At 52.0% G+C, this 24,404-nt stretch overlaps 2 protein-coding genes across 2 annotated transcripts in view; one reads left to right on the top strand and one right to left on the bottom strand.

The window, feature by feature from the left end:
* The window catches only part of LOC308352057 (solute carrier family 23 member 1-like), a 48,030-nt gene extending 38,726 nt beyond the window's left edge, over positions 1-9,304 (top strand). The window contains exons 9-12 of the mRNA XM_080818106.1: positions 3,515-3,679; positions 4,078-4,186; positions 4,283-4,378; positions 5,621-9,304. Of these exons, the coding sequence (XP_080674232.1) occupies positions 3,515-3,679; positions 4,078-4,186; positions 4,283-4,378; positions 5,621-5,877 (627 nt within the window). The 3' untranslated portion in view covers positions 5,878-9,304. The remainder of the gene's footprint in view (positions 1-3,514; positions 3,680-4,077; positions 4,187-4,282; positions 4,379-5,620) is intronic.
* Positions 8,430-23,961, bottom strand: STRA8 (stimulated by retinoic acid 8; the record flags this gene model as incomplete). The annotated part of the gene is made up of 8 exons (XM_080818107.1): positions 8,430-8,504; positions 11,704-11,815; positions 13,455-13,528; positions 17,678-17,963; positions 18,791-19,015; positions 20,822-20,906; positions 21,484-21,559; positions 23,770-23,961. 8 exons carry the CDS (start codon positions 23,959-23,961, stop codon positions 8,430-8,432), a joined length of 1,125 nt encoding a protein of 374 aa, XP_080674233.1.
* Between the last annotated feature and the right edge of the window lie 443 nt (positions 23,962-24,404).

Genomic DNA, 24,404 nt, shown 5'->3' with positions numbered 1-24,404 from the left:
ATTGGGAGGCCTGGTTAACTGTGATCACAATATTGTACATGTAGATCCCCAGAACTTACTCATCTTTTAACTGAAAGTTTGTACTCTCTGACGAACATCTCCCCATTTTCTGCACCCTGAGCACCTGGTCACCACCGCTCTACTCTATTTCTGTGAATTTAGCTTTTTAATTTTTTTACTCATTTTATTCATTCATTCATTTGTTCATTTACTCATCCATCTATTTATTAATTAATTGATTGGTTGATTAATGAGAGAGAATCTTAAGGAGACTATATGCCCAGCATGGAGCCCAAGGAGGGGCCTCGATCTCAAAACCCTGAGATCATGACCCGAGCTGAAATAAAGAGTTGGACTCTTACCCAACTGAGCCATCCAGGCGCTCTGATTTTAGCTTTTTTAGACTCCACATAGGAATGGTACCATAAGATATTTGTCTTTCTTTGACATATTTCACCTAGCATAATGCCTTCAAGGTCTGTCCATGTTGTTGCAAATGAAAGATCTCATTGTTTACGGCTGATTAATGTTTCACATATACCCCACATTTCTTTCTCCACTCATCCCTTATGTAGTTTGTTTCCATATCTTGGCTCTTGTCAATCATGCTGCAATGAACATGGGCTACAAATATCTTTTCAAGTTCATGTTTTGGTTTCTTGGCATAAATACTCACAAGAGGAATTGCTGGGTCATATGGTGATTCTATTTTTAATTTTTTGAGGAAAAGCCATGCTGTTTTGCATTGTGACTTTGCCAGCTTACGTTCCCATCAGCAGCACACAAAGGTTCCCTTTTCTGCACATCTCTACAACACTTGTTATTAATCATTTTTTATGATAACTGAATTTAACAGATGCGAGGTGATATTTCATTGTGGTTTTGATTTGCATTTCCCTGATGATGAGGGATGTTGAGCATCTTTTCATGGATCTGTTGGCCATCTGTAAGTCTTCTTGGGAGAAATGTCTATTCAGTGTCTCTGCCCATTTTAAAAATCATTACTGTTGTTATTGTTGAGGCATACAAATTCTTTATACATTTTGGATATTAATCCCTGATCAGGTAGCCAGTTTACAAATATTTTATCCCATCCTGCAGGATGCCTTTCTATTTTGTCAAATGTTGCCTTTGCTGAGCAGAAGCTTTTTAGTTTGATGGAGTCCCATTTGTTTATATTCGCTTTTGTCGCTTATACTTTTGGTGTCATACCCCCCCAAAATAACAACACCAATTTCAAGGGGATTTCCCCCTATTATCTTCTTCTAGGATTTTCATAGTTTCAGATCTCACATTTAAGTCTTTAATACACGTTGAGTTAAGTTTTTTGAGTGGTGCAAGGTAGAGGTCTAATTTCATCCTTCTGTATGTGGTTCTCTGGGTTTCCCAACCCCATTTATTGATGAGACTATCCTCTCCCCCACTGAATATGCTTGGCTTTCTTGCCAAATATTGGCTGACCATATATGCATGGGTTTACTTTGGGGCTCTGAATTCAGTTCTATTGGTCTACATGTCTATTTTATGCCAGGACCATACCATTTTAATTACTACAGCTTTGTAGTATCATTTGAAATCAGAAAATGTGATGACCTAGTTTTATTCTTCTTTCTCAGGATTGCTTAAGCTATTTGGGGTCTTTTGTATTTAGAGAAAAATTTTAGGATTTTTTTTTTCTATTTCTCTGAAAAATGCCGTTGGGTTTGTGTTAGGGACTGCATTGAATCTATAGACAGCTTTGGGTAGTATGAGCATTTTTGACTTTAAATTTTATCCATGAACTCATGATATTTTTCCATTTGTTTGTGTCTTCTTTGATTTCTTTCATTGGTATCTTACAGTTTTTAGCACACAGATCTGTCATTTCCTTGGTTAAATTCATTCTTAACTATTTAATTGTTTGTGATGCTGTTGTGACTGGATTATTTTAATTTTCAGATATTTTGTTGTTAGTTTATAGAAATGCAACTGGCATGTTGATTTTTGCATTCTGTGACTTTACTATTTCATTGACTAGGCCTTATAGTTTCTTGGTTGAGTCTTTAGGATTTTCTCTATATCAGATCATATCATCTCTGCTGTCATTTGTGTGTTGAGGCACGTTCCTTCTATACCCAATTTGTTGAGAGTTTTTGTCACAAAAAGATGTATTTCATCTTTTTCTGCATCTATGAGATGATCATACAGTTTTTCTTTCATTTTGCTTATGCAGTGTATCACATTTATTGTATGTGCATGTTGAAACATCCTTGCATCCCAAGGCTAAATCCCACTTGGTCACAGTGTATGGTCCTTCTAATGTGCTGTTGAATATGTTTTCTAATTTTTAAAAAAGATTTTATTTATTTATTTGAGACAGAGCTAGAGAGAGAAAGCATGGACACACAAAAGGAGAGGGAGAAGCAGGCTCCCCCGCTGAACAAGGAGACCAACACGGGGCTCGATCCCAGGACCCTGAGATCATGACCTGAGCTGAAGGCAGATGTTTAAACTACTGAGCCACACAGGTGTCCCCAAATGCCCATTCTTTTTTTTTTTCACCTTCCCCAATGTCCATAACCCCACGACCCTCTCCTTACCCCCCTACCCCCAGCAACGCTCAGTTTGTTTTGTGAGATTAAGAGTCTCATATGGTTTGTCTCCCTCCCGATCCCATCTTGTTTCATTTATTCTTTTCCTACCCCCCAAGTCCCCCATGTTGCCTCTCAACTTCCTCATATCAGGGAGATCATATGATAATTGTCTTTCTCTGATTGACTTATTTCGATAAGCATAATATCTTCTGGTTCCATCCACGTCATCGCAAATGGCAAGATTTCATTTCTTTTGATGGCTGCATAGTATTCCATTGTATATATATACACCACATCTTCTTTATCCATTCATCCTTTGAGGGACATCTAGGTTCTTTCCATAGTTTGGCTATTGTGGACATTGCTGCCATAAACATTCGGGTGCATGTGCCCCTTCAGATCACTACATTTGTATCTTTAGGGTAAATACCCAGTAGTGCAATTGCTGGGTCATAGGGTAGCTCTATTTTCACCTTTTGAGGAAACGCCATGCTGTTTTCCAGAGTGGTTGCACCAGCTTGCATTCCCACCAACAGTGTAGGAGTGTTCTCCTTTCTCTGCATCCTCGCCAGCATCTGTCATTTCCTGATGTGTTAATTTTAGCCATTGTGACTGGTGTGAGGTGGTATCTCATTGTGGTTTTGACCCAAATGCTCATTCTTAAGCCCTGCGCTACTGCCTCCAAGAGAGGCCTTTTGCCTTCACTGGAAAGGCTTCCTGGGGAAGGAGCATTTGAGTCAGGACTTCAAGGCAGGGAGAGAGCAGTGAGTGAAGAGATGAGGTCAGCTGCCGGGATACAAGGTCACACCCTCATCCTTTCCAACCCCGTGTGGGGCCAAGGGGGAGCATTTTGGGGTCATGTCGCCTAGAGTATTGTTTGCGGAGCAGGGTGGAGGCCCGGCCGGTGCTGAGCTGCCCTCTCGTCCTCCTGAGCCCTGCAGGTGGGGAGCAGAATGGTGATGGTCGCTGCCGGCTGCTTGCTGCTGGTGATGGGCGTATTCGGGAAGATGGGGGCTGCCTTTGCCACCATCCCGACCCCGGTGATCGGAGGCATGTTCCTGGTGATGTTCGGGGTCATCACCGCCGTGGGGATCTCCAATTTGCAGGTAAGGCACGGCAGTCTGAGAAGAGCAGCTCCTCCCATGGCCTCTCGAGAGAACCTTGAAAGGGGGCAGGGCTGGGGCCGGGGAGGAAGAAAAGGATTCCTTGGTCCCAGACACTACAATGGCTTCCAAATAGAAGACAGAAACAGCCAGAAGCATCCAGACTTCTGAAAAACAGAAACTGCCTCGGGTTGCCTTGGGTCCTCTGGGCCACTCAACTCCCAGGGCCACGTGGGAATCTGTGCCTGGTTTGCCCCCTGGGTGTGGTGCTCAGAGTCTGGCCTCCCTCCCCCACCTCTTGTGGCAGCAGGAGGGGAGGGGACCCTGGTGGGGGGAGTTAGAGTGCCGGGCAGTACAGGTGCTGATGGCTTGGGGCTGCCGTGGGGGCCTCTCTCCTGCAGTATGTGGACATGAACTCATCCAGGAACCTCTTTATCTTTGGCTTCTCCATCTACTGTGGGCTCGCCATTCCCAGTTGGGTGAACAACAACGCTGAGAAGCTCCAGACAGGTGAGTCTCTGTCTTCTGAACTGCGACCGCCCCAGGGGCAGGGCCAGTGGGGACCTTGGTCCCTGGGAATCCCTGTTGCTTTTGTCTTCACTCCAGGGATTCTCCAACTGGACCAGGTCATCCAGGTGCTGCTGACCACGGGCATGTTTGTTGGTGGATTTCTGGGCTTTTTCCTGGACAACACCATCCCTGGTAGGTGTGGATAGACGGGCACCATCTGGTCGGCCCTCATGGCTCCTTGGACCCTTAGTACCATGTCAGGCTGAACATAGCATATCCTGAGCAGGCCCTGGGTCTGGGTGGGAGGTATAGGTCCATATTAGCTTTCTAGGGCTGCTGTAACAAAGCACCCCAGACTGGTGTAAACAGCCAAAGTGTATTTCCTCATAGTCTGGAAGCTAAAAGACTGAGATAAAGGTTCTGGCAGAGTTGGTTTCTCCCGAAGCCTCTCTCCTTGGCTCACAGATGGCTACCTTCTTGCTGTGACCTCACATGGCGTTTCCTCTGGTGGGTGCCTCCCTGGTGTCTCTCTGTGTGTCCTGAGCTCTTTCTATAAGGACAACAGTCAGATTAGATTAGGGTCCACCCCAAAGACCTCATCTTTAATGGAATCACCTCTTTAAAGGTCCTAGCTTCAAATATATTCATGTTCTGAGATAGTGGGGTTAAGGCTTCATCTTATGATTTGGGGGTGGGGGACCACAATTCAGAGCCCTAAGGTGAGAAACACACCAGAAGCAGAAAGAAAAACAGCTAAGAGCCCAAAGTCTAGTTGGTGAGGGAGAGAACACATTCATCCTTTCCCTCCCTCCCTCTCTCTCTTCCTTTCCTTCTAAAAAACCCACTGAACACTGCTGTGTTCCAGGCTGTGTCCTGAGAATACAAACAGCAGAAAGACATGCCTCCCACCTTCCAGAAACCCACAGGCTAACAGGGGAGGAAGACAAAAGAACAGACAATGAGAACAGAGGGTAATACGCAGACCGAGGGTCTGGGTGCTGAGGACTTCGCAGTGAGGAGTGCAGGGCCGCCCTCGTGGATGGTTTTCAATGCTCTCTTCTAGAACCTCCCATGGCCTCTCGAGAGAACCTTTAGGATAGCACCCTCTTCGTGGTACTCTCTTTTCCACGTTTGTTCTCTCCACGTGTAAAATGCACCTGCATTCTAGAAACAAAGCGTGGAAAGACCCGCCCTTTGAAGGTGGGGCAAGGATGGTGCTCATAGAAGATTGTTCCCTCCCGCAGTGGGAGCTCAGGGAATGCCCCTGAGACGGGACTCCGGATGGACCAGGAGGAGGAGGTGCTGTTGGCGGAGGGAGGGCGCAGAGCAGAGACCCCACGAGTGCCTGCAGGGGGCGCCAGAAGCCTCCCCAGCCCGGTGGGGGGGGGTGCTGGGTCAGCGCCTGGTGCTGACTGCTCCGCTCTCTCCCATTAGGAAGCCTGGAGGAGAGAGGCCTCCTGGTGTGGAATCAAATCCAGGAGGACTCCGAGGAGACTGCGAAGGCCTTGGAGGTGTACCGCCTGCCCTGCGGGATCGGCACCAAGGTCTGCATGTCCTCCTGCACCCAGTACCTCCCCTTCTGGCCCAGGCTGGAAGCCGGGAGCCAGGAGCGGGGTCGGAGCCTGCTGGCCTGCCTCTTCCAGGACCCCTCCGGAGCGCGCGGGAAGGGCGCCTCCGAAACCAAGCTGTGACAAGAACTGTCCTCACGCCCGCCCCAACGCGCTCTTCACTCCCCCCCACCCAGCCCCAGGAGCTCGTCGGCCTGGCGAGGAGGGGTGGGCACCCTGCACACGGGGGCAGCCAGATGAGTACTGATTAAGGCCATGACGAGGGTGCTGCTTTGATACACTTGGACACCGCAGCCTTCCACGTGCTCCAGCGAAAACCAGCCTCCCACCTCCAGTGTCAGCCCATGTGACCCAGGGTCGCCCAGACACCCTTGGCCCACACGTTCTTGGTCATACTTTGATGCCTTGGGACGAAGAGGCCTGGGGTGGCGGAGGGGATGGAGGCGGGGCTGTTTGCTGAAAGGCTCCAGGAACAGTTGTCTTCGAGCCCCTCTTGTCCTCCCCCTCCCTGACACCTGCCCCTGGGGGCTGGCTCTTCAGGAGAGATGAGGAGGACCCTCTGTTCCCCCAGCGCCTGCTCTGATCTCCGGGTGCTCCAGGCCACCACTGGCTCAGGCTGTTTGTGATGGAAGGTTCTTAATGTGCACGTTCTTGGAATCGAGTGCCCGACTCTTGCTTAGGCTTTGCCCTGCTCACGCAGGCTGCCGAGGGATCAGAACCCACTCCACCTAACGGCCTCCCTATTTCCTTATTTTAATAGGCCTTAAGAGTGCAGCATGAACTCCTGCCTGAGTTTCCAGCTGTCTGGTCTGCCCTGCAATTTTCAGATTTGCGGTCTCCACCATTAATACTTAAACCGATACCTACCCCCGTACCCTTACCTGTCCTCTGGGGTCTGTTTCTCTGACAGATAGGTGCTGGCTCATACAGGACGATATCATCAGTCAAGACACGGGAAGATAACTGACCTTTGTGGGAAGAGGCCTCGGTGGGGAGGACGGGAGGGCGAGGCCCATCGGAGGGGATGTTAAAGCAACTCGTGCATCCTGGGCTGCACCACAGCCAGTGAGCCCTGCGGGTGGGGAGCAGAGGGCTGTTGGGTCTGAAGAGTGGAGGCAGGGATACTCCTAGCACATGGCCACGGGGAGAAAGGACACAGCATTCCCCTGAGGTCTGCCCTGGCCAGGGTCCCCTGACACACAATGCTCCAGGAATGAGGGCTGCACCGGAGTGGGTGGGGGCCACTTGGAGCTGGCACGCGTTCCTTGAGGACCTACTATGTGCAGGCACCTCTGTAAAGGCTGATTTCTCCTTTCCCACATGCTGGCCTGTCCTTGACCTTGTCCCTGGGGACCTGGCCAGTGGTAGGTGCGAGCGCTCCTCTCCCCTTCCTTCCCAGCACCCGTGTGGGTGACCCCAAGGATAAAGGCCTGCCCACCCCTCCTTTGGGTGGTTCATCAGTAGTGATGTGCTGGCTACGGTCCTTGCAGAGCTACCATGCTCAGGTCCTAACACATAACGCACACCGGGTTCTTCCGGGGGAGATGGAACAACTGAAGTATTCAAGAGGCCTTCAGGGCAGAGGATGTCACGATGATGGGAAACTTGAAAAAGCCAGGGAACCCGTTCTCTGCACTGCCGGCGGGTTAGTCCGGGTTGTCCGGAGAAAGAGAGCCCTGGGGATGTGGGACATGGGTGTGTGTGCGCACACACACGTGCACACACGATATGCACGTGCGTACGCACATACACAGGGAAAGAGAGATGTTCAGGAATGGGCTCTCGTGATGATACAAGCCGGAATGTCCATCAACAGCAGGAGAGTTGCTGCTCGTGTCTGAAGGCGCTTCCCTCCCCGTCATGGGAGGTCAGTCTTTGGTTCGATTCGATCCTTCAGCTGACTGGATGAGGCTGACCCATTTCAGGGAGGGTAATTTCTCTTCATTTACTCAAAATCTACTGGTTCAGATGTTTATCTCACCTCAATATACCGTCCTAGAAACATCGAGAATCATGTGTGACCAAGTATCTGGGTACGGTGGCCTGGTCAAGCTGACACATAGACTCTACTGTCCCATGCAGTGTGCACGCCCGGGAACCTTGCCAGAAAGCACTCAGAAACCGGCGGGAGCGGGCTTGAGCTCCATTTAGGTACCAGAAGAGGCAGATGAAGCTCGTTCTACCCTGATGGCCTATAGCTCCTCTAGCACAGGCACAGTCAGCACCCTTCCTGGGCTGCCACAGCATGCATGATGAGCGAGGGGCCTCCAGAACACTCTAGAACCCTCCAGAACTATGCTCCAAACCCAACCTGTGCTGAAAGTACCTGGTGTCATGGTACCTCTGGGGACAAACCCTGCCTGTCCTTTCTTGAAAGGCCCGTGGACTGGGCTTCAGCCAGGCTGCACCAAGGTCCCCCTGAGTAGGAGCAAAGGAAGAGCAGGTGTGTACCTCAAAGCAGGCCAGGTGACCTGACGCCAAACAACTCTGAAAGACTGACACAAAAACACACTACTTTTAAAGCCTTTATAATAATCAGAACCTCAAACCAACAAAATGCTCTGGGACATTCTGCAATATCCTGGAAGGGGGAGGTGGGTACAGCCTTGGCTGCCGGCATTACTACTTGGAAACTGCCCACCTCCTTCACCCCTTCCCGTCCCCGCCGTTCTGTGTCACAGATCTTCATCGTCAAAGGTCTCCAGGCACCTCAGCATTACCAGCTCATCATCAATGGGCAGGTCTGGTTCCTGCAAAACGTAGGGTGGCAGAGGATCAGCGTGTAGTTAAGGAATCCAGGCCCCAGGCACATGGGACGGCCCTGGCATCTTCCGCAGAGTCCAACCCATCTCTGGCTGCACCTCCTTCTCCAGCTTCTGGCCAGGAAGTAAGGGCGGGGGCGGGGGGCTGTCCCATTTCTGTTTCATGCAAAGCCACACTCTATGATCTTCAGAAAGGGTTTTCCTGGACGCAACAAAACTGGCTTCTTTTCCATGCTGGGCACTTCCAGGATCCCATAAAACAGAGGGGAGACCTCTCCAAGCTTTACCCAAATGCACCTCAGTGGAGGACAGCAAATTACACCGCAGGGTGCCCACCAAGGGGATACCACACAGCTGTTTGAAATAACAGGAATGAGGTTGTTCTCTGGGGGATATACTATTTTTTTTAAGATTTTATTTATTTATTTGACAGATCACAAGTAGGCAGAGAGGCAGGCAGAGAGAGAGGAGGAAGCAGGCTCCCCACTAAGCAGAGAGTCCAATGCGGGGCTCGATCCCAGCACTCCGGGATCGTGACCTGAGCCTAAGGCAGAGGCTTTAACCCACTGAGCCACCCAGGCATCCCGGGGGATATACTATTTAAAAAGAAAAGAGGGGGCATCTGGGTGGCTCAGTCAGTTGTGTCTGACTCTTGGGTTCGACTCAGGTCATGATCTCAGGATCGTGGGATCAAGGCCCTCCACCCCCCCACCTTTCAGCACGTGTGCTCAGTGGGAAATCTGCCCAAGATTCTCTTTCTCTCTCCTTCTTGTGCCCTCTCTCAAATAAACCTTAAAAAAAAAAAAAAAAAAAAAAAAAAAAAAAAAAGCTAGGTACAACATAACGTGTAGCGTAGGTGCTCATTTGTATTTGAAGGATTATATAAATCTCTGTAGATTATCTCTGGGTGGTTGTCCCAAAACCAGTAATGGTGATCGCCTTTGGGGAAGTGAGTAGGGTGACAGGAAGGGATGCTGGTCGGAGAGAGACTAAGTTTTCTTTGTATTTCTTTTGGTAACTTTAAAGTTTTAAAGTAGGTATGTGGGTTAACTACTAACTAATTGTTTAAGAAGTAGCACTAGGTTATTTAATTCCCTTTATAATGAACTCCCACTGACTTCTCTGACCCCCATCACCTCTTCCCCTAAAAGGGTGTTCCTGGGTTTGGCTCTTCCTTTCTTTCCCCATCTTAGCAGGAAATGACCCCTATTGTTTGTCATGGGTTGGTCCCCTGGGGCTCTGGGAAGCGGTCCCGAAACCCAGTCAACCATCCCATGAATGTGGGATCTGGTCCCCGGGGTGACCAACGGCCAGGTTGGCAGCAGGGGGTCTCCGGGAAAATCACATGGGCCCCTCATTCAGGGTGAAGACCAGAGCAAAGCTTGAGAAAAGGCAGAGTGGAGCGCAGGGGGCACCAAGAGGCCAAGAGTCCCGGGAGGGACGGCCCATGGGTCTCTGTCACACTGACTGCTTGAATGTTGTTCAGAATGGTCCAGTTCTCTAAGCCCCTGAAAATGGTGTCTGAGGCATTTTTAAGCTACAGGGTTGGGAAAGCAAGAGGCTGAGAGAGGTACCTGCTGGTACTGGGTGCTGAGGTGTATTGAATCGTATCCTTCCTACCCCAATTCATGCCCACCTGGAACCTTCTTCGGAAGTAGGGGCTTTGCAGGTATAATTAGCTAAGCACTGCAAAATGAGCTCCTCCTGGGTTTAGGGTGGGCCCCTAGTCCAAAAGACCCGTGTCTTTAGAAGAAGATGAGAGGGCTGGAGAGACTCCCAGAAGGCCTTGTGAAGACAGGAGGCCTTGGTGGGAGGGATTCAGCTGTGAGCCGAGGCATGCGGAGGACGGCCGGGAGCCCCCGGAGCTAGGAAGAGGCGAGGAGAGACCTTCCCTCGAGCCTCCGGAGACGGCATGGCCCTGCCAGCACCTTCATTTGGACTCTAGCCTCCAGAACTGTGGGAGAAGCAGTTTGGGTTGTTTTAAGCTACCGTGTTTGGTCATTCGTTACAGCGGTCCTAGGTCCAGGAGCTGGTTGAGGTGTCATCCAATGACCTCGTGATGCTGACGGGGGAGAGGGTGGGGAAGAGAACAAGATTTTCCTCACAGCACCGCAGAGCCAGTGCCGGGGGCCTCCCGCACCAGAGCCACCGGGACAGCTGGTTCAAAATACAGATTCCTGGGGCCCCGCCTCGCAGCAGTGAATGAGAATCTTGGGGGCTGAGGCTTCAGGAATCTGCATTTCCAGTTAGCGCCCAAGACGACGGAAGTTCGAGCATCTCTGCTTTATATGGATACTCCAGTCCTGTTTGAGCTTTCTTTTCTACCATATTCAGGGAAAGGAAGCAGGGAAAGCAGAGACTGTCCTGTTACTCTGTTCCACAGGCCGCGGGAAGGTGGACTGACGTCCCTGTGTCCGAGAGAAACAGGGACACAGTGGTAAGGACCAGACGGCCAGCCAAGGGTTGATGGGAGGTGGGGAACAGCCAGAGGGGGGGCCCTGGGCTCCAAGTGGAGATTCAAAGTGGACCTGGCAGTGGGAAGTGAAGGATTCGTGGGAAGAGGCCCAAATTATACCTTGGCCTGTTGGAAAGCTGCCCCAATTACTTTTAGACAAACCTTGCCATTATTACTGCTTATCTTTTTAAAGAAACAGTTGCATCTTTGCTGAATTAGTAGAGAAAATCCTTGGCTATGAATCTGAAAGGCATAACTCTCCTTCCCTCACGGAAGTTTCTGGGATGTCCCTTCTAATCAAGACACAGCCAGCTTTGGGGAAGTGGAAACTAATACCCTTCAAACACTGAGGGCAAATATTAGCTCAGGATCTCAGAAGACGACAGGACAGCTTAGCCTCTTGGAAAGAAGTCACACAATGTTGACAAATGCCTGCAGAGAGTCAGGCCCCTGAGATCGGGTCGACACTTCAGGGGACCCTCTGTCTCAGTCCTGCCCTGGAGACCATCCGTGTGCCTCTTCCCTCAGTTTCCCTGGATGTCTCCCATCCTCCAGGATGTGTCAGGCTGATGCCCACCATCCACAGAACAGGCTGAGAGAATGAAGGGACATCTGCCCCCAGGGTGAGGTGAGGTGTGAGGTGAGGTCCGGCTGGTGGGGAGGCCTCAAGGGTCCTTCCCGCCGTCCTAAGGGAGGTGAGACAAGGTCTCCTCGCACTCCGCTCCGTCCTACCTGTTTTAACTGAGGGTTAATACAGCAAAGGCCTTTAAAAAAATTGATGATCTGCATGTAGAGCTGAAACTTCTCCTCCGGATATTCTGGGTTGCCACCGGCAAACACCGAACTGACAACAGAAAGGGGAAGAGACAGCAATCCTCAGAACCCTCCTCTTTGGCCTCTGCTGGCCCCCCCTAAAATTCCTGGATTACAGCGTGAACCGGGCACTCGTACACACCCTGTTGAATTCATTCTCAGACAGGCTGGAGCCCCTTTGGAAGGTTTGTGTTGCCTCACTTCCGTGTCACGTGTGGAACCCACGGGAAAGGGGAGACCCTGGGGAGACTGGCTCCTGTGCCCTAATTTAGTGTTCTGGGCTGTGGCCTGTGGAAGAAGGAGCAAAATGGTCTCTCTCCCTCAGAGTCCCCCTCACAGAGCCATGCCCCGTGGTCCTGGTCCCCCGTGGCTGCCTGGAGAGCTCAGGGGGCACAGGCCACACTGGAGCTCAGTCCCCTGAGATGTCCCCCCTCCATAGGGGGGCAAGCCCCCATGATGCAGGGAGGTGGCCTGTGTGGCAGGCTCCTTCCCCCGGCCTTCCTGGGAGCAGCCCCACGACATCAGGAGCCTGAAGTGCCCAGACAGGCTGCGTGTTGACCTCACATTCTCTCAGAAGCGGGGTCCCACTAGCCGCATAGAAACCCGCTGGCACCAATCCCTGCCTTCTCCAGGGATAGCAGAAAACATTTTCTAGTAGGCCGTTTCCATGTTCCATCAGCAGGGCAAGGAATTCCAGATCCTGCTTGGCAAGTACACTCTGGCCACTTCTAACCAAAGTTCTCATGGCCCGAGCCTGAAATAGGAAAGTCCACCTCCAGCCCGTTTCAGCAAAACCAGACCCCACACACAGCTGACGGGAGCCGGAGTCACCACCTAAAATCACTTCGGAGGGTTTGGGCGAGTCGCTTGAGGCTGGGTAGAGCTGACCACTTGGGGGGAGACAGGCTGATGTCCGGTGCCCCCCGCCACCGCGCCCCAGGCAGCGAGGTGACCAGGGGCTGCGTGGCTTCAGAGGAGAGTGGGGGTAGTCGTTGGAATATGAGGACAGGAATGTCTCCTCCCTCCCAGAGCAGGAAAACAAGATGTTCAGGCCTTTTTCAGCCTTCTTAAGGGTCTGTGCCTGCAGGCTGTAAGCCCAAAGCTTTTCAAATGGCGAGGGCATTTCAGTCCTAAACCAGCCCTGTCTTGCCCTCTCTCCATATCCCGCTTTGTGTCATCTCACTCCACGGGGTCAGCTATCCGCTCCTCCCTTCTTTCCACATCTGTCCCCAGCAGCCCCGTGCAAAGCAGCTGCCCCCGGCAGGGCTCAGAGAAGCCCTCTGCTCAGGGCGCAGGCCCGGTTCCATGTTGGCCCAGGCTCTCGGTGCCCCAGAGCCCCTACCCAGCTCTCAGAGCAGACGCTGTGGCAATGCCCACGGCCCCCTCCCTCTGGGCCGATGGAGCACTGGGGACAACCCGCCCCCCATAACCTGCTGCGTCTCCGTCCTGGGCCAGGATGGGAGAGTCTTCTACGCGCAAAAGCCCCACACCGAGTCCTCCCCAGAGAGCCGCACCGTCCTAGGCCCAGGCCGCTTTGAACCGCAGACAAAGCGGATCTCTGAGAACTTCATGGAATTCTGCACCCCTCTGTCGGGCAGCCGGGGAGCGGCTCCTAAACACCCCAGCCGCCCCCTCTCCCCCCGCAGACTGTGTCCTACCCGCTTCCTCACCTAGAGCTGGAGGTACTGGGAGCCTCACTTTTGTCCAGGATACTGGCCACATCGAAGGCGTCTTCAAAGAGTATCTTTGGATAGAGGAAGGCACAGAACATGGTCAGAGAGAACTGCAGACGGGCGTTTGCTCTGGGCTGCCGGCAGCGATGAGGAAGGCTCTCTCCTTCGCCCTCATTCCCAAAGGGAGGGTGGAAGCTGGGGCCCAAATGCAGGGTCACTGTCTGGTGACCTTCCCAGGCAGTACCTAGTGAGCTCTTGTCTGCCCAGAACAAACCACGACCCCAGAGCTGGTTACAAGGGATGGGGAAGCCCCCAGGGACTGTGGTCGTCTCTTCCTTCTTCCCTCCCCCCACCTCCCTCTTTCCTCCCTTCCTTCCTTCCTTTTCTTTTTCTTTCTTTTCTTTTTTTCTTCTCTTTTCCTTCCTTCCTTCCTTCCTTCCCTTCCTTCTTTTCTTCTTTCTTATTTTTTTAGCGAGAAAGAGCGCAAGCAGGGTAAGAGGGGCAGAGGGAGAGGGAGAGAATCCCAAGCAGGCTCCATGAAGCGAGGAGCCCAAAGCAGGGCTTGATCTCCTGGCCCTGAGATCATGATCTGAGCCAAAATCAAGAGTCGGTCACTTAATGGACTGAGCCACCTAGGCACCCCTAAATCTCTTTTTTTCTAGAAGGTGGGAGCTCAGGCATTCGATGCAACTTCCGTGTACACCAGAAGAGGGCTCATCTACACCTCCCAAGAAGCAGAGGCTCTTGGCGCCCAGGATCCACAAGCTAGCAGTCTCGTGCCAGGACAGCGGGATAAGAGGTTGGTGGTTTCGGGGTTGGGCTGCAAGAGAGCCAACTCCCAGTCCTGCCGCTCACTAAGCTGTGTGACCCCGGGCGAGTGACCTCGTTTCTCAAATCCTTCTCCTATACAAAGGGAATCACAATAGAATCTACCCATAGGGATGTTGCAGAAATTAGATGAGTTATGTGAAACACCGGGCACATAATAATGCCCAATTTGTTGGCTATTATTGAGTATTACCGGCTTTATAATAGAGATGCATGTTTTTTGTGCAAATTTTGGAAAAGAGAAACAGATAATATCACCGAGAAACCATCTCAGCCAGAGAGGTCCATTGCTAACACACTGACCTATTTTCCTCCGGTCATTTCCTGAGGCATATTATAGCCTGTATTTCCAATTTTGCAATCTTGTTATTTAGATGGTTTTCAGTCCTGCTTTTCTTTAATTCTTGAAGACTATTAAATATTCCACAGGAATGTGATATGCATTTAGGAAATATGCAAGATTTAGCAAAAAAAGATGCAGGGTACTGACTTAAATTTGAATTTTTAGATAAAGAATGAATCATTTTTTAGCATGAGAATGGGCCCAATACTGCATGGGAGGCTCTTACATCCAGACTCTCACTGGGCACGCCTCACTGTGTCCGACACCCCGTTTATGAGCACAGCCACCCCGAGAAGAGGAGAGGGAGCTCTCTGGCCCCGAGTTGGCAGGTTCTGGCAGGTTCTGGCAGGTTCCACAGGGTCTCTCCTGTCCCCTTATCTGGGACGCACTGCTCTTTCTCTGGAAGTCTTGTATCTGTCCTTCTTGTCTTCTTACAATTTGCTTCCCCTGAACTGAATCCCCTGGGACTCTGGCCGTGTAGATGGCCCTTCTTCTGATTTTCTGGACATTTCATGGTGTCCTTCTTTTTAATATCCCTTTGCTCATCTTGAAGAGGATCTGGAAAGAAGCCACTGAAAGGACCAGTCCAGAAGCTCATCCATCCACTGTGTGTTCTTCCCCAGCAGGTCTGAGGCCAGGTCCTGGGCCCTAAATTCCTGCCTTAGCCAATCAGCCACTGTAGTTCTGGGCCACTGTCTACACCTGTGCACAGACCTCTTGCCACTAGCCTGAGAAGGGCACTGCCAGGCTCCGTGGCCATCCCGGAGCGCCCAGCACACTTACGGGACCATGCTTCTCAGAGCCTCCCGGCACAGCTGACCCTGCACGCAGGGGCCTGCCCCAAACATCACCGTCCTGCCGTACGACCTCTCCGGATGGACCAGGAGCTACAGAGGTTTCACTGCAACTGATCTGGAAGCCAGCATGGGAGTAGCTGTGCCTCTGTCCCTGTCCTGGGCAGAACCACACTCTGTCCTGTTTACCTTGTCACTCAGCCCTGGCTTGGCCCACTTGGGGATGGCGGTGTGGCAGAACTCTGATCTGGGCAGAGCCAAGGGACTGCTGCCAGCTTCCCCCAACAGCAGGAGAATGCGAGCCCTCGGCCGTTTCCGAAAAAAGGTAGGAGAAGCTGTTTCCATGATTTGGGGACATGAGATGGTGGCTTGCGTCGGCTTTTCCTTGAGGAAAAGTTCGTGCTGCAAAGGCGCACACACAGTCAGGTTCCAGTGGGACAGACTTGTCCGCACATTTGGCAGATGCTTTCCTTTTGCTTTGTGTGAGCCTCTGGGAAAAGGCTCTTCGGGGTACAAGGACATCCGGGCCAGCTGACAGGGGCCGGGGTTATGAGGTCCTCAGCTGTTGCTTTCCCGGCCCCGCTTGGACTGGAGGGGAGCTCACGTTCTCTCCTGGTGGACCCCACATTAGTGGTCAAACAGATGAGAAACCACAGTCCGCGGAGGGACGACTGGGGAGGGGAGCAGATGTTTCTTGTCTGAACTGGGAGTTCCTTCCAGCAACGCCCTCGTCCACCAGTCACCGGGGCTCCCTGTTAAAAATGCAGTCTCTGAGCTGCCCCCCTTAGGAACTCTGATTCAGTGGGTCTGAGGTATTAGCCAGGTACCTGCCTCTTTACTAAACTCCATTTAAGAAGCATCAGGGGGAGACGGTGAAGGTTGACTATACACAGGTGACCAAAGGGCAGAAAGATTTGAGAAATTCTGTAGTGAAGGAGATCCAGGAGCTGGGCATCCTGGACAAGTCACCCCACTCGTTAGGCCTCATCTGTCAACCAGCAGCACTGGACTGGGTGACTGGCATTCTGTGGTTCTCCAGGCCCAGCGCCCTGAGGGCTGGGAAAGTTCCAGAAGGATGGGCCTTTCAGGGATGTTCCCCAGGGTCATGGGCACTAGGACTCTGTCTGGCTCTAAGGGTCCCCAGAGAGCCACAGGACATCTCCTGAAAGGGACCACCCACAGAGGGGCGTTTGGGAAGTCAGGGCAAAGCGGAGTGGAGGCGTTTTCCTGGTGGAGGCTGTGGGTACTGAATGTCCTACAAGGCGTAGGACAGGCCCGGAGAGCGAGGACCTGCCTGCCCCAGGCTGGAGAAGCAGGTCAGACAGATGTGGCCCGCGTGGTGGCAGCAGGCTCTGGAGGCCATCCTAATTCTGGAAGTGCAGCTGAAGGGCCCGCTCGGATCTCAGCACTGAGTGACCCCCCTCACGCCACCAGACACACGGCACTGCCGTCCATGGCTTCCGACAACTGGAGCTCTGAGAAGCACGTTTGTAATAAAGGCATGGCTGCCTCTCTACGTGCATTCCTCCCCGTTCACTGAATGGCAGCAATGCTCTCAGCGATGGGAACTGACCTCCTCTGAGGGTCCACACACAATACTGTCTCGATGATGTCAGTCATTGACTCAGTCATCTGGCCAGTTCTGGCCAATGAGAGGGCAGGAGAGGTATGGCAGAAATTTCTGGAAAAGTTCTTCCTTGAGCCTTAAAAACAAGCCACTGGAATCTTTCTCTCTCTGATCCGATGTAGAGGAGGAGGGATGAGGGCTCGGTTGCTCCCACTTGCCATTCCCCAGTCACGTGGGATAGGGAACGTAGGGAGCGGAGACAATGCGAGAAGCCAGTTTTACGATGAGGCAGAGCAGGGAGAGGGGAAGAACCAGGTCCATGGTGATGTCCCTGAGACTATCGGGAAGCCCCCCTGACCTTGGGACCTCCCTGGCTATGAGAAGTACATTTCTGCATGGTTTAAAAAGCAAGAAAATTGTAGTCAAAATAATCCCAACTGATACAACCTTCTAAGCCTTCTCTTCTATAATCCCCATGGAAAGGTCCAGAAGAAGGAGAAAAAGAAAGGCCATTCTGTGGTTGTGGAGTTTACATCAGATAAATCAGAAACTCACTGTGGGAGTCAGAATCTAACCATTACCTCAAACAAGGTAAATGACTCCAAGCGGATCCCTGGTGCCTCCAGGCCAAAGGTGACTGAGTCATTCCTGCGCCCCCCTCCACCCGGCCCAGAGAGGGTCCGCTCACCTCCTCCGGGGTGGAGACGAGCGAGCAGCTGGCTCCTTGGCTGTCAAACCCACTGTCCTTCACGCTGCCGTCGGCACAGGCCGGCTCCTGACAGGCCCCGCCAAGGCCCTGGAGGTCGCTGTGCCTCTGTGCCCAGGCCTGCAGGAGACTGGCCTTCCTCTCCTCAGAGAGGTTCTGCCACAGGTGGGAGATGGCAGCAGAGACAATGGGGAGTGTCACCTCGTGTAAGGAGACAATCCCGCTCCCGATCAGAAGATCCATCGTCTGCTTGTAAAAGTTGAGATACCTGGAACAGAAACGGCATCATCTCCCAGACCTGAAGCCGGTGGCCAAAGGTCCCTCCCCAAGCCGTCTCCTCAGGATTCCGTTAGCAGGCTGTGGCCCACAGCACATGAGCCTTGCCACAGCTCTGCGGGTTACCAGGGGCTTCGCCTTCCTAGTCTGCCTGCCGCTGACCCTTGGAGAGCAGGAGCCATCCTGGATGACATCGCTCTTGTTCCCGGGTCCTTCCCGAGAGTCCCCATGGAACCCTCTGCCTGACAGAAGAGAAAACCAGGGGTGAGGCCTGCTCAGCTCTCAGCCCATGGGAAATCTGCTTCAAATGACAAGCCCTGTGAATGTGCAGACACATTCTTGTTTTAATTCAGGGCCCGAAATACAGGCTCAGCTGTGGAAGGACCCTCCTTCTATTGGGCCCCTACCTCCAGAGGCCAACATGGCCACCGTGGGTCTTGAGTCTGTAGAGGGGCCGTGCATGGCCGTCTGAGCTAGTCATTCACCTTGTTGCTTACTATGAGACCAGGAATACAGGTAGGGCATGTGTGTTTGTGTGAATGGGGGTGTTTGGTCCTCGTAACCCCCATCAACAGCTCCCCCAAAGTCAACTCCAAATAAGGAAGTTGGTCTAGGGAAGCTCAGTGTATGTGTTGTGCGATGTAGCTTCAAGACGATTTCTCTACCTCATCCCCAACCCCTCCCATATGGAAATTCTGGAGCTTCCTTGATTAGGGATCTTGTCTGAGAGTGAACTGAGGACACTGTGTGCCTCAGACAGAGCCTCCGTCTCCTTCCCCACAGGCTCCATGTGAAGCCACCCTTCCCAGCGGTTCACACCGTTCAAATTCCATGAGGTCCGGCAGCAAGGTGACCGGGGAGTGTAAGAGCTCCACTTTCTTCTCTTCCTCCTCCTCCTCCTCCTCCTCCTCCTCCTCCTCCTCCTCCTCCTCCTCTTCTTCCTCCTCTTCTTCCTCCTCTTCCTCCACTTCAGCATCCTTCCCGACTGCCTGGATTGGGCACCGGGTGGCAGAACCTTTCTGCAGAACCTTACTTGAGACCAGGCTGGTGTGAAAACAGAAACAAGACAACTACGAACTAATGCCCCTCATGAACACCAACACTGAGATTCCGAACACAATTTTAGTATTGGGACCAAGCGGGGCTCATCCTAAGAGTGCAAGACGGCTGGATCAAAGTTTGAATGTCAAGCAGTGGAACTCAACAGAGCAACAGACTAAAGAAGAAAAACCATACGATCATCTCAACAGATACAGAAAAGCACTCGACAAAATGCAACATCCATTCATGACAAAAACTCTCAGTAAACTAGGAGTAGAAGGGAACCTCCTCCACCCGATAAAGGGCACCTACAAAAAACCTAGAGCCAACATCATACTTGACAGTAAGAGACTGAATATTTCTCTGCCTAGGTCAGGATCAAGACAAGGATGTCCACTCTTACCACTTCTTTCCAAAGTCGTACTGGAGATCGTCACCAGTCCAATAAGGGGAACAGAAGAAATAAAAGACAAACAGATTGGAAAGGCAGAAGTCACACACAAATATGGGACTAGAACTACGAAGGGTGTTTAGCAAAGTGGCAGGATACAAGGTCAATAAAGGAAAACCAACAGTGTTTCCACATATTAGTGATGAACAATGGAAATTCAAATTTTAAGAAGTACCACTTACAACAACACCCCCAAACATGGAATGCTTAGGTTTAAACCATAAGTTCGGTCTGAAAAAGAAAAAGTGGATAAGTTAGACTTTATCAAAATTTTTAAATTCTGCTCTTCAAAAGGCAGTTTTAACAGAGCGGAACGGGGGGCGGTGCAGTTGGATAAGTGCCCAGCTCTTGGTTTTGGCTCAGGTCGTGATCTCAGGGTCACGAGATCGAGCCCCGCGTCACTCCATGCCCAGAGTCTGTTTCAGATTCTCTTTCTCTCTTCCTCTGACCCTCCTGCTCATGCTCTCTCTCTCTCTCTCTCTCTCTAAAATAAATAAATAAATCTTAAAAAAAAAAAAAAGAATGGAACAACATGATGTAACTTGGAAAACCAGGATTTGTACCCCAAATCTCTTCATCCTGATAGGAATAATCCCCAAGGAGGTATCATGTTGAGTCAAATACAAGTGCACCAGAAGAAAACAGAGGAGGATCCTTCTTAAAAGAAAAAAAAATTTTTTTTTTCCATTTCAGAGGAGAGGAAGACTTTCCGAGTATTCTCCCAAGCCTAAGTCATGAGGGCAGGTCGGCAGATTAGACTTCGTTTTTTGCATGGCCCAAACAACAACAACAAAAAAAAAACAAAACATCAAAAACAAAATAATTAAACAAATGACCAAGGGATAATTATTTGCAAGTCATGTCCTAAAAGAGAGCTAATTTCTTGGTACACGTAGAGGGCTTTTACAACTATGTGAGAAAAAGACCACCCACTCAACAGGAAAATGGGCCAAAAATAGTCACAAGAAGTTCTCAGGAAGAAATACAAATGCTCTTGAACAAAGGTACTGATTTTCCCTTGCAGTGTAATTAATTAAAATATAATAATTATCAAATATAATCTGTTCCTGAGCTGGTGCCATACTTTTCATAGTTGCGGGTTTAAAATACTGCTAGTGAAAAATCCCAATTATTATGATTTTAAAAGAAATTCAGCCATTCTCATGTGGGCCCACAATGTAAGTATTGGTAAGATTTTAGTATGAGATAAAGCGCGTATCTTAAATCGGTAAGGAAAGGATGGCTTATGTGATGAGCGTGGCTAGGATCAGTGGCTAATCATTTGGGAAACCCCAATGCAACTGTCCGCCTCGCTGAGACCACCTTGCCCATTGCAAGGTGACGCTTGGGAGTCTTACCTGGGATTGCCAGAGTACATGCTGGCGTATTCTGCCTTGACCTCCTCTAAGCTATTTGCATTCCCATCCTCCAGGTTGAAGGACTCTGTTGGGGAGGCGAAGGCAAGGGTCACAAAGGGAGAAGTCTGGTCTTTGTCAAGTCTCTCCCGCCCTCCCGATCCAGGTGGACCGTGAGTGGTCCCTGAGCACCCCCAGATTCAATATAAGGGAGTCAAGGGTCCAGTTTCCCTTCTCCTTCTAGATGTGAGCTTCTTGAACTGGCCTTTCTCAATCAAGACACCGAAACATACCGTTCAGAGCTCAGTTTCCACCAGCTTCTGAGACCCACCGCCCCAGGCCGCCGCCTGTCCCAGACTGAGTGCCAAGAAAGGGAGCCACGTTTTTGGCTTTGCTGTTGAGTGTGACAAGCGCCGGTCTGTGTCCTCTCTGGTCTCTCAAGATGGGATCAGGTACCTGATAACATCTGTCTGTCCTGCCAGACTATAAGGTCCCCAAGGGCAGGGGCATGACTCTCCTTGTACCCCAGCCCAGCGTCCGGCACACGGTGGGCACGCAGGAAGTATCTGTTCGCTTGGCCTAAGGCACTCTCTCTGTTTTTGATGGAAAAACCAACCAGACTTTCCGTGGGAAGGAGATGGGGGTGGCGGACGGGGGTCTATTACCTTTCAGCTTCAGCAGATTATTCAAGGTTTGTTCCAGCTCCTGGATGTGGTTCTTCGCCTTATTCAAAACCTGCCACTGAGGACAGAGACAGACACTGTTGCAAAGCCAGCCCACCACCCCCCAGTCTGTGGTTTGGGGGACACAGGAGTCCGTTCCCAGTCTGAGGCCATCCTCCCTCAGAGGCGAAGCCACATTCCTTGACATTGTCAACAAAAAGGGTGGGAGGTGTGTTCGGATGCACAGAAGGCGTGAAGTTTAATTTGTATTCTGGAAATGGGTCTCCCAGAAATACTCGAACGTTTAGAAACAAGCCGTGTTCGGCAAACTACTAGGGCTTCTAAAGGGCAAGCAACCATATACGCTCCTCCTCGAAGGTGGAATGAACAGGGAGTGAAGAGCAGCTCTGAATGTGGGGGGACGGGGAGGGGGAACGGGGGAAGCAGAGACAAACACGCACAGAGGGAGGACAAGGTGAGGACACAGGGAGAAGGTGGCCATGTGATCGGACGGAGGCATCTCTAAGCCATGGAACGGTGAGGAATTACCAGCAAACACCCAAGGCTGGGAGGCGGGGAGGGCTTCTCTCAGAAGGAGCGTGGCCCTGTGGACACCTTGATTTTGGACTTGGAGCCTCCAGACGTCCACCACAGTAATTTTCTGTTGCATCAAGCCGCCCAGTGTCTGGTATCTTGTCACGACAGCCCTAGGAACCTGACAGGACCTGCTTACACCTGACTCCTGTAGCTCAGATCCTGCCGTCTTGGGTCTTATAAATGCAAAATTCAGGGAGGTCCCTCCAGCGGGACCGAGACAGGAGGAGAACAGAGAGAACTCCTGGTCTGCACATTGTTTCCCGGCTGTGCCGTTCCAGGCAAACGGTTTGACTTCCTGACGCCTGTTTCCTCATCTGTACAATGGGGTGATCTGAATGGAACCACGGGGACTAAATGAGTGAACACGCTGGGAAGCAATGCTAACACTTAAACCACTCTGACGGCGCCACACCTTTCCACACAGCCACCTCGTGAGACGCCACCACAGGCCCCTGAGGACCCTGTTACTATCGTGCCTGTTTAAGAGACGCGGTAAGTGAAGCCTGGCCAGGAACGTGTCTCCCGCGGAGGGAGGCCAGTCTGCCAGGCTTTCAGCCACCACGTCGTGAGGTGCAAACCGTAGGAGGTGCCGGTGAGTTTTCTTCTACATTTACTTCCATTCCTTCCTTCAGGGCCCTGAACACGTGGTCTTTCTCTGGTTACACCCCCAGTCTGTGTGCACTTCTTCACGGGCCAGTGACAGGGACTTTGGGGGTTTCCACGGACCCCGGGGAACAGGCAGCCTATTCCCGTCCATCCAGGGGACACGACGCAGAGCCGTGCCGGACAGACCCTTGGCCCTGAGCCCCTGAGCCTGGCTCAGCAGAGGGAGGAGGAAGAGCCTGGCCCATACCGCTCACCTTCCATGCCCTTCTACGAGAGCAGGCGAGATCTCCGCTTAGATTCTTTTGGTGGAAAAATGCTCGCACCCCTACTTGGTGTCTTGCACCAAGGTGCTGGGGGTGGGGGGGGCACCGCTCGATCAAGACGTATTCCCAGAGGCCCTGGCTCCGAGCACCAGGCCTGGAGCTGGAAACAGAGGCTGCCCTCCTGGCCCTGCCCCCAGCCAGGCTGACGTGTCCTTTCTGACGCCAGTCCCTCCTCTGTTACGAGAGGGCGGGGAACAGGCTCTCGGGGCCCCCTTCCCTGCTGGAAGCCTCCCGAAACACTCCTCCAATGACAGGAGCTCATGCCTTCCAGTATCACCCCAGACCACCTGGACCTTCCTCCGTGCTCTTCCAGAGGCACGAGTAGGCAAGAAAGAAGCCACGGAAGGGTAGAGGTGGAATCAAGAGCAGGAAAAAGCAAATGCTGACCTGGAGAGCTCCGGTGTCTGTGGAAGAGACCTGGTTGGTGGACAAAACCAAGCTGCACGTGTGTGTGTGTGTGTGTGTGTGTGATGGAGTTGGCAGCGTCCAGAAGCTGCTGCTGGAGACTCACCCCGTCCACTGGAGGGCTAGGCTGACCAGTCCCTATTATTTCCCTTCCAGCGCCAGGCCCGTCTGCCCCAGGTGGGGAAGGCCCAGGTCCTGCTGTACCCACCTGCGGCCACAAACAGCCGATCGGAGATGCCCACGGTGGATCCCTTGGGGAGGGGCCAGTGGGAGTGGGAGCGCCGGGCCAGTCCCCCCTCCCCTCACCCCACAGTCCCTCCGTGTGGAGACTGTTTCTCCCACATCCAGCTCCCCGTACCTTCGAGGCGGTGAGATCAGAATGGGAGTAAACCGTTTTCCTGAGGCTGCTGAACAGCCCTGCCAGGGTGGCTCGGTGGCGGGCCTGGGACAGGCGTCGGCGGGCCACCCGTGGCTCGAGCTCCTGTAGCTGTACCAGGGGCCGGGGGGGCGCTCTGCCACTGGGGTTTCCGCCTTCTCCAGGGGTCGCCATGGGAAGCTGCAACGTAATATTACGCCCTTCGGGGGCCCTAAATAATGAAGATACAGTGTTAAAGAAAGAGGAAGGCAAGATCAAAGGAGAAAGAAAGGGGGTACCACTCCCAAGGAACGGGTCCCCAACCAGTGAATACAATCAATAACAGATACCTAATAATAGATGACACAAAATCCATGATTTAAACTGGACTCCTAGAAACACAAACCACTCCTATTTGATTCAACAGTCAAAGGGCGCTGCTGCCTCAGACCAGAAAGTTTCCGGAACACTGCCGGTAATCCCCAGACACTTGTTCGTTGACAGGCAGCGGCCGAGGAGAGCCTGCGGGGCCCTGAGACCTTGTTCCTCACGGTCTGTGCGAAGCTGAGCAGGCCCGTGGCCCACCCTCTGAGGGCTTGCCCACCACGGGAGTGCACCCCTCTGTGATCTGGGTAGTG

This window comes from Martes martes (genome assembly GCF_963455335.1).
Source record: "Martes martes genome assembly, chromosome: 11".
Lineage (NCBI taxonomy): Eukaryota > Metazoa > Chordata > Mammalia > Carnivora > Mustelidae > Martes > Martes martes.
This window is presented reverse-complemented; position numbering and strand designations above follow the sequence as displayed.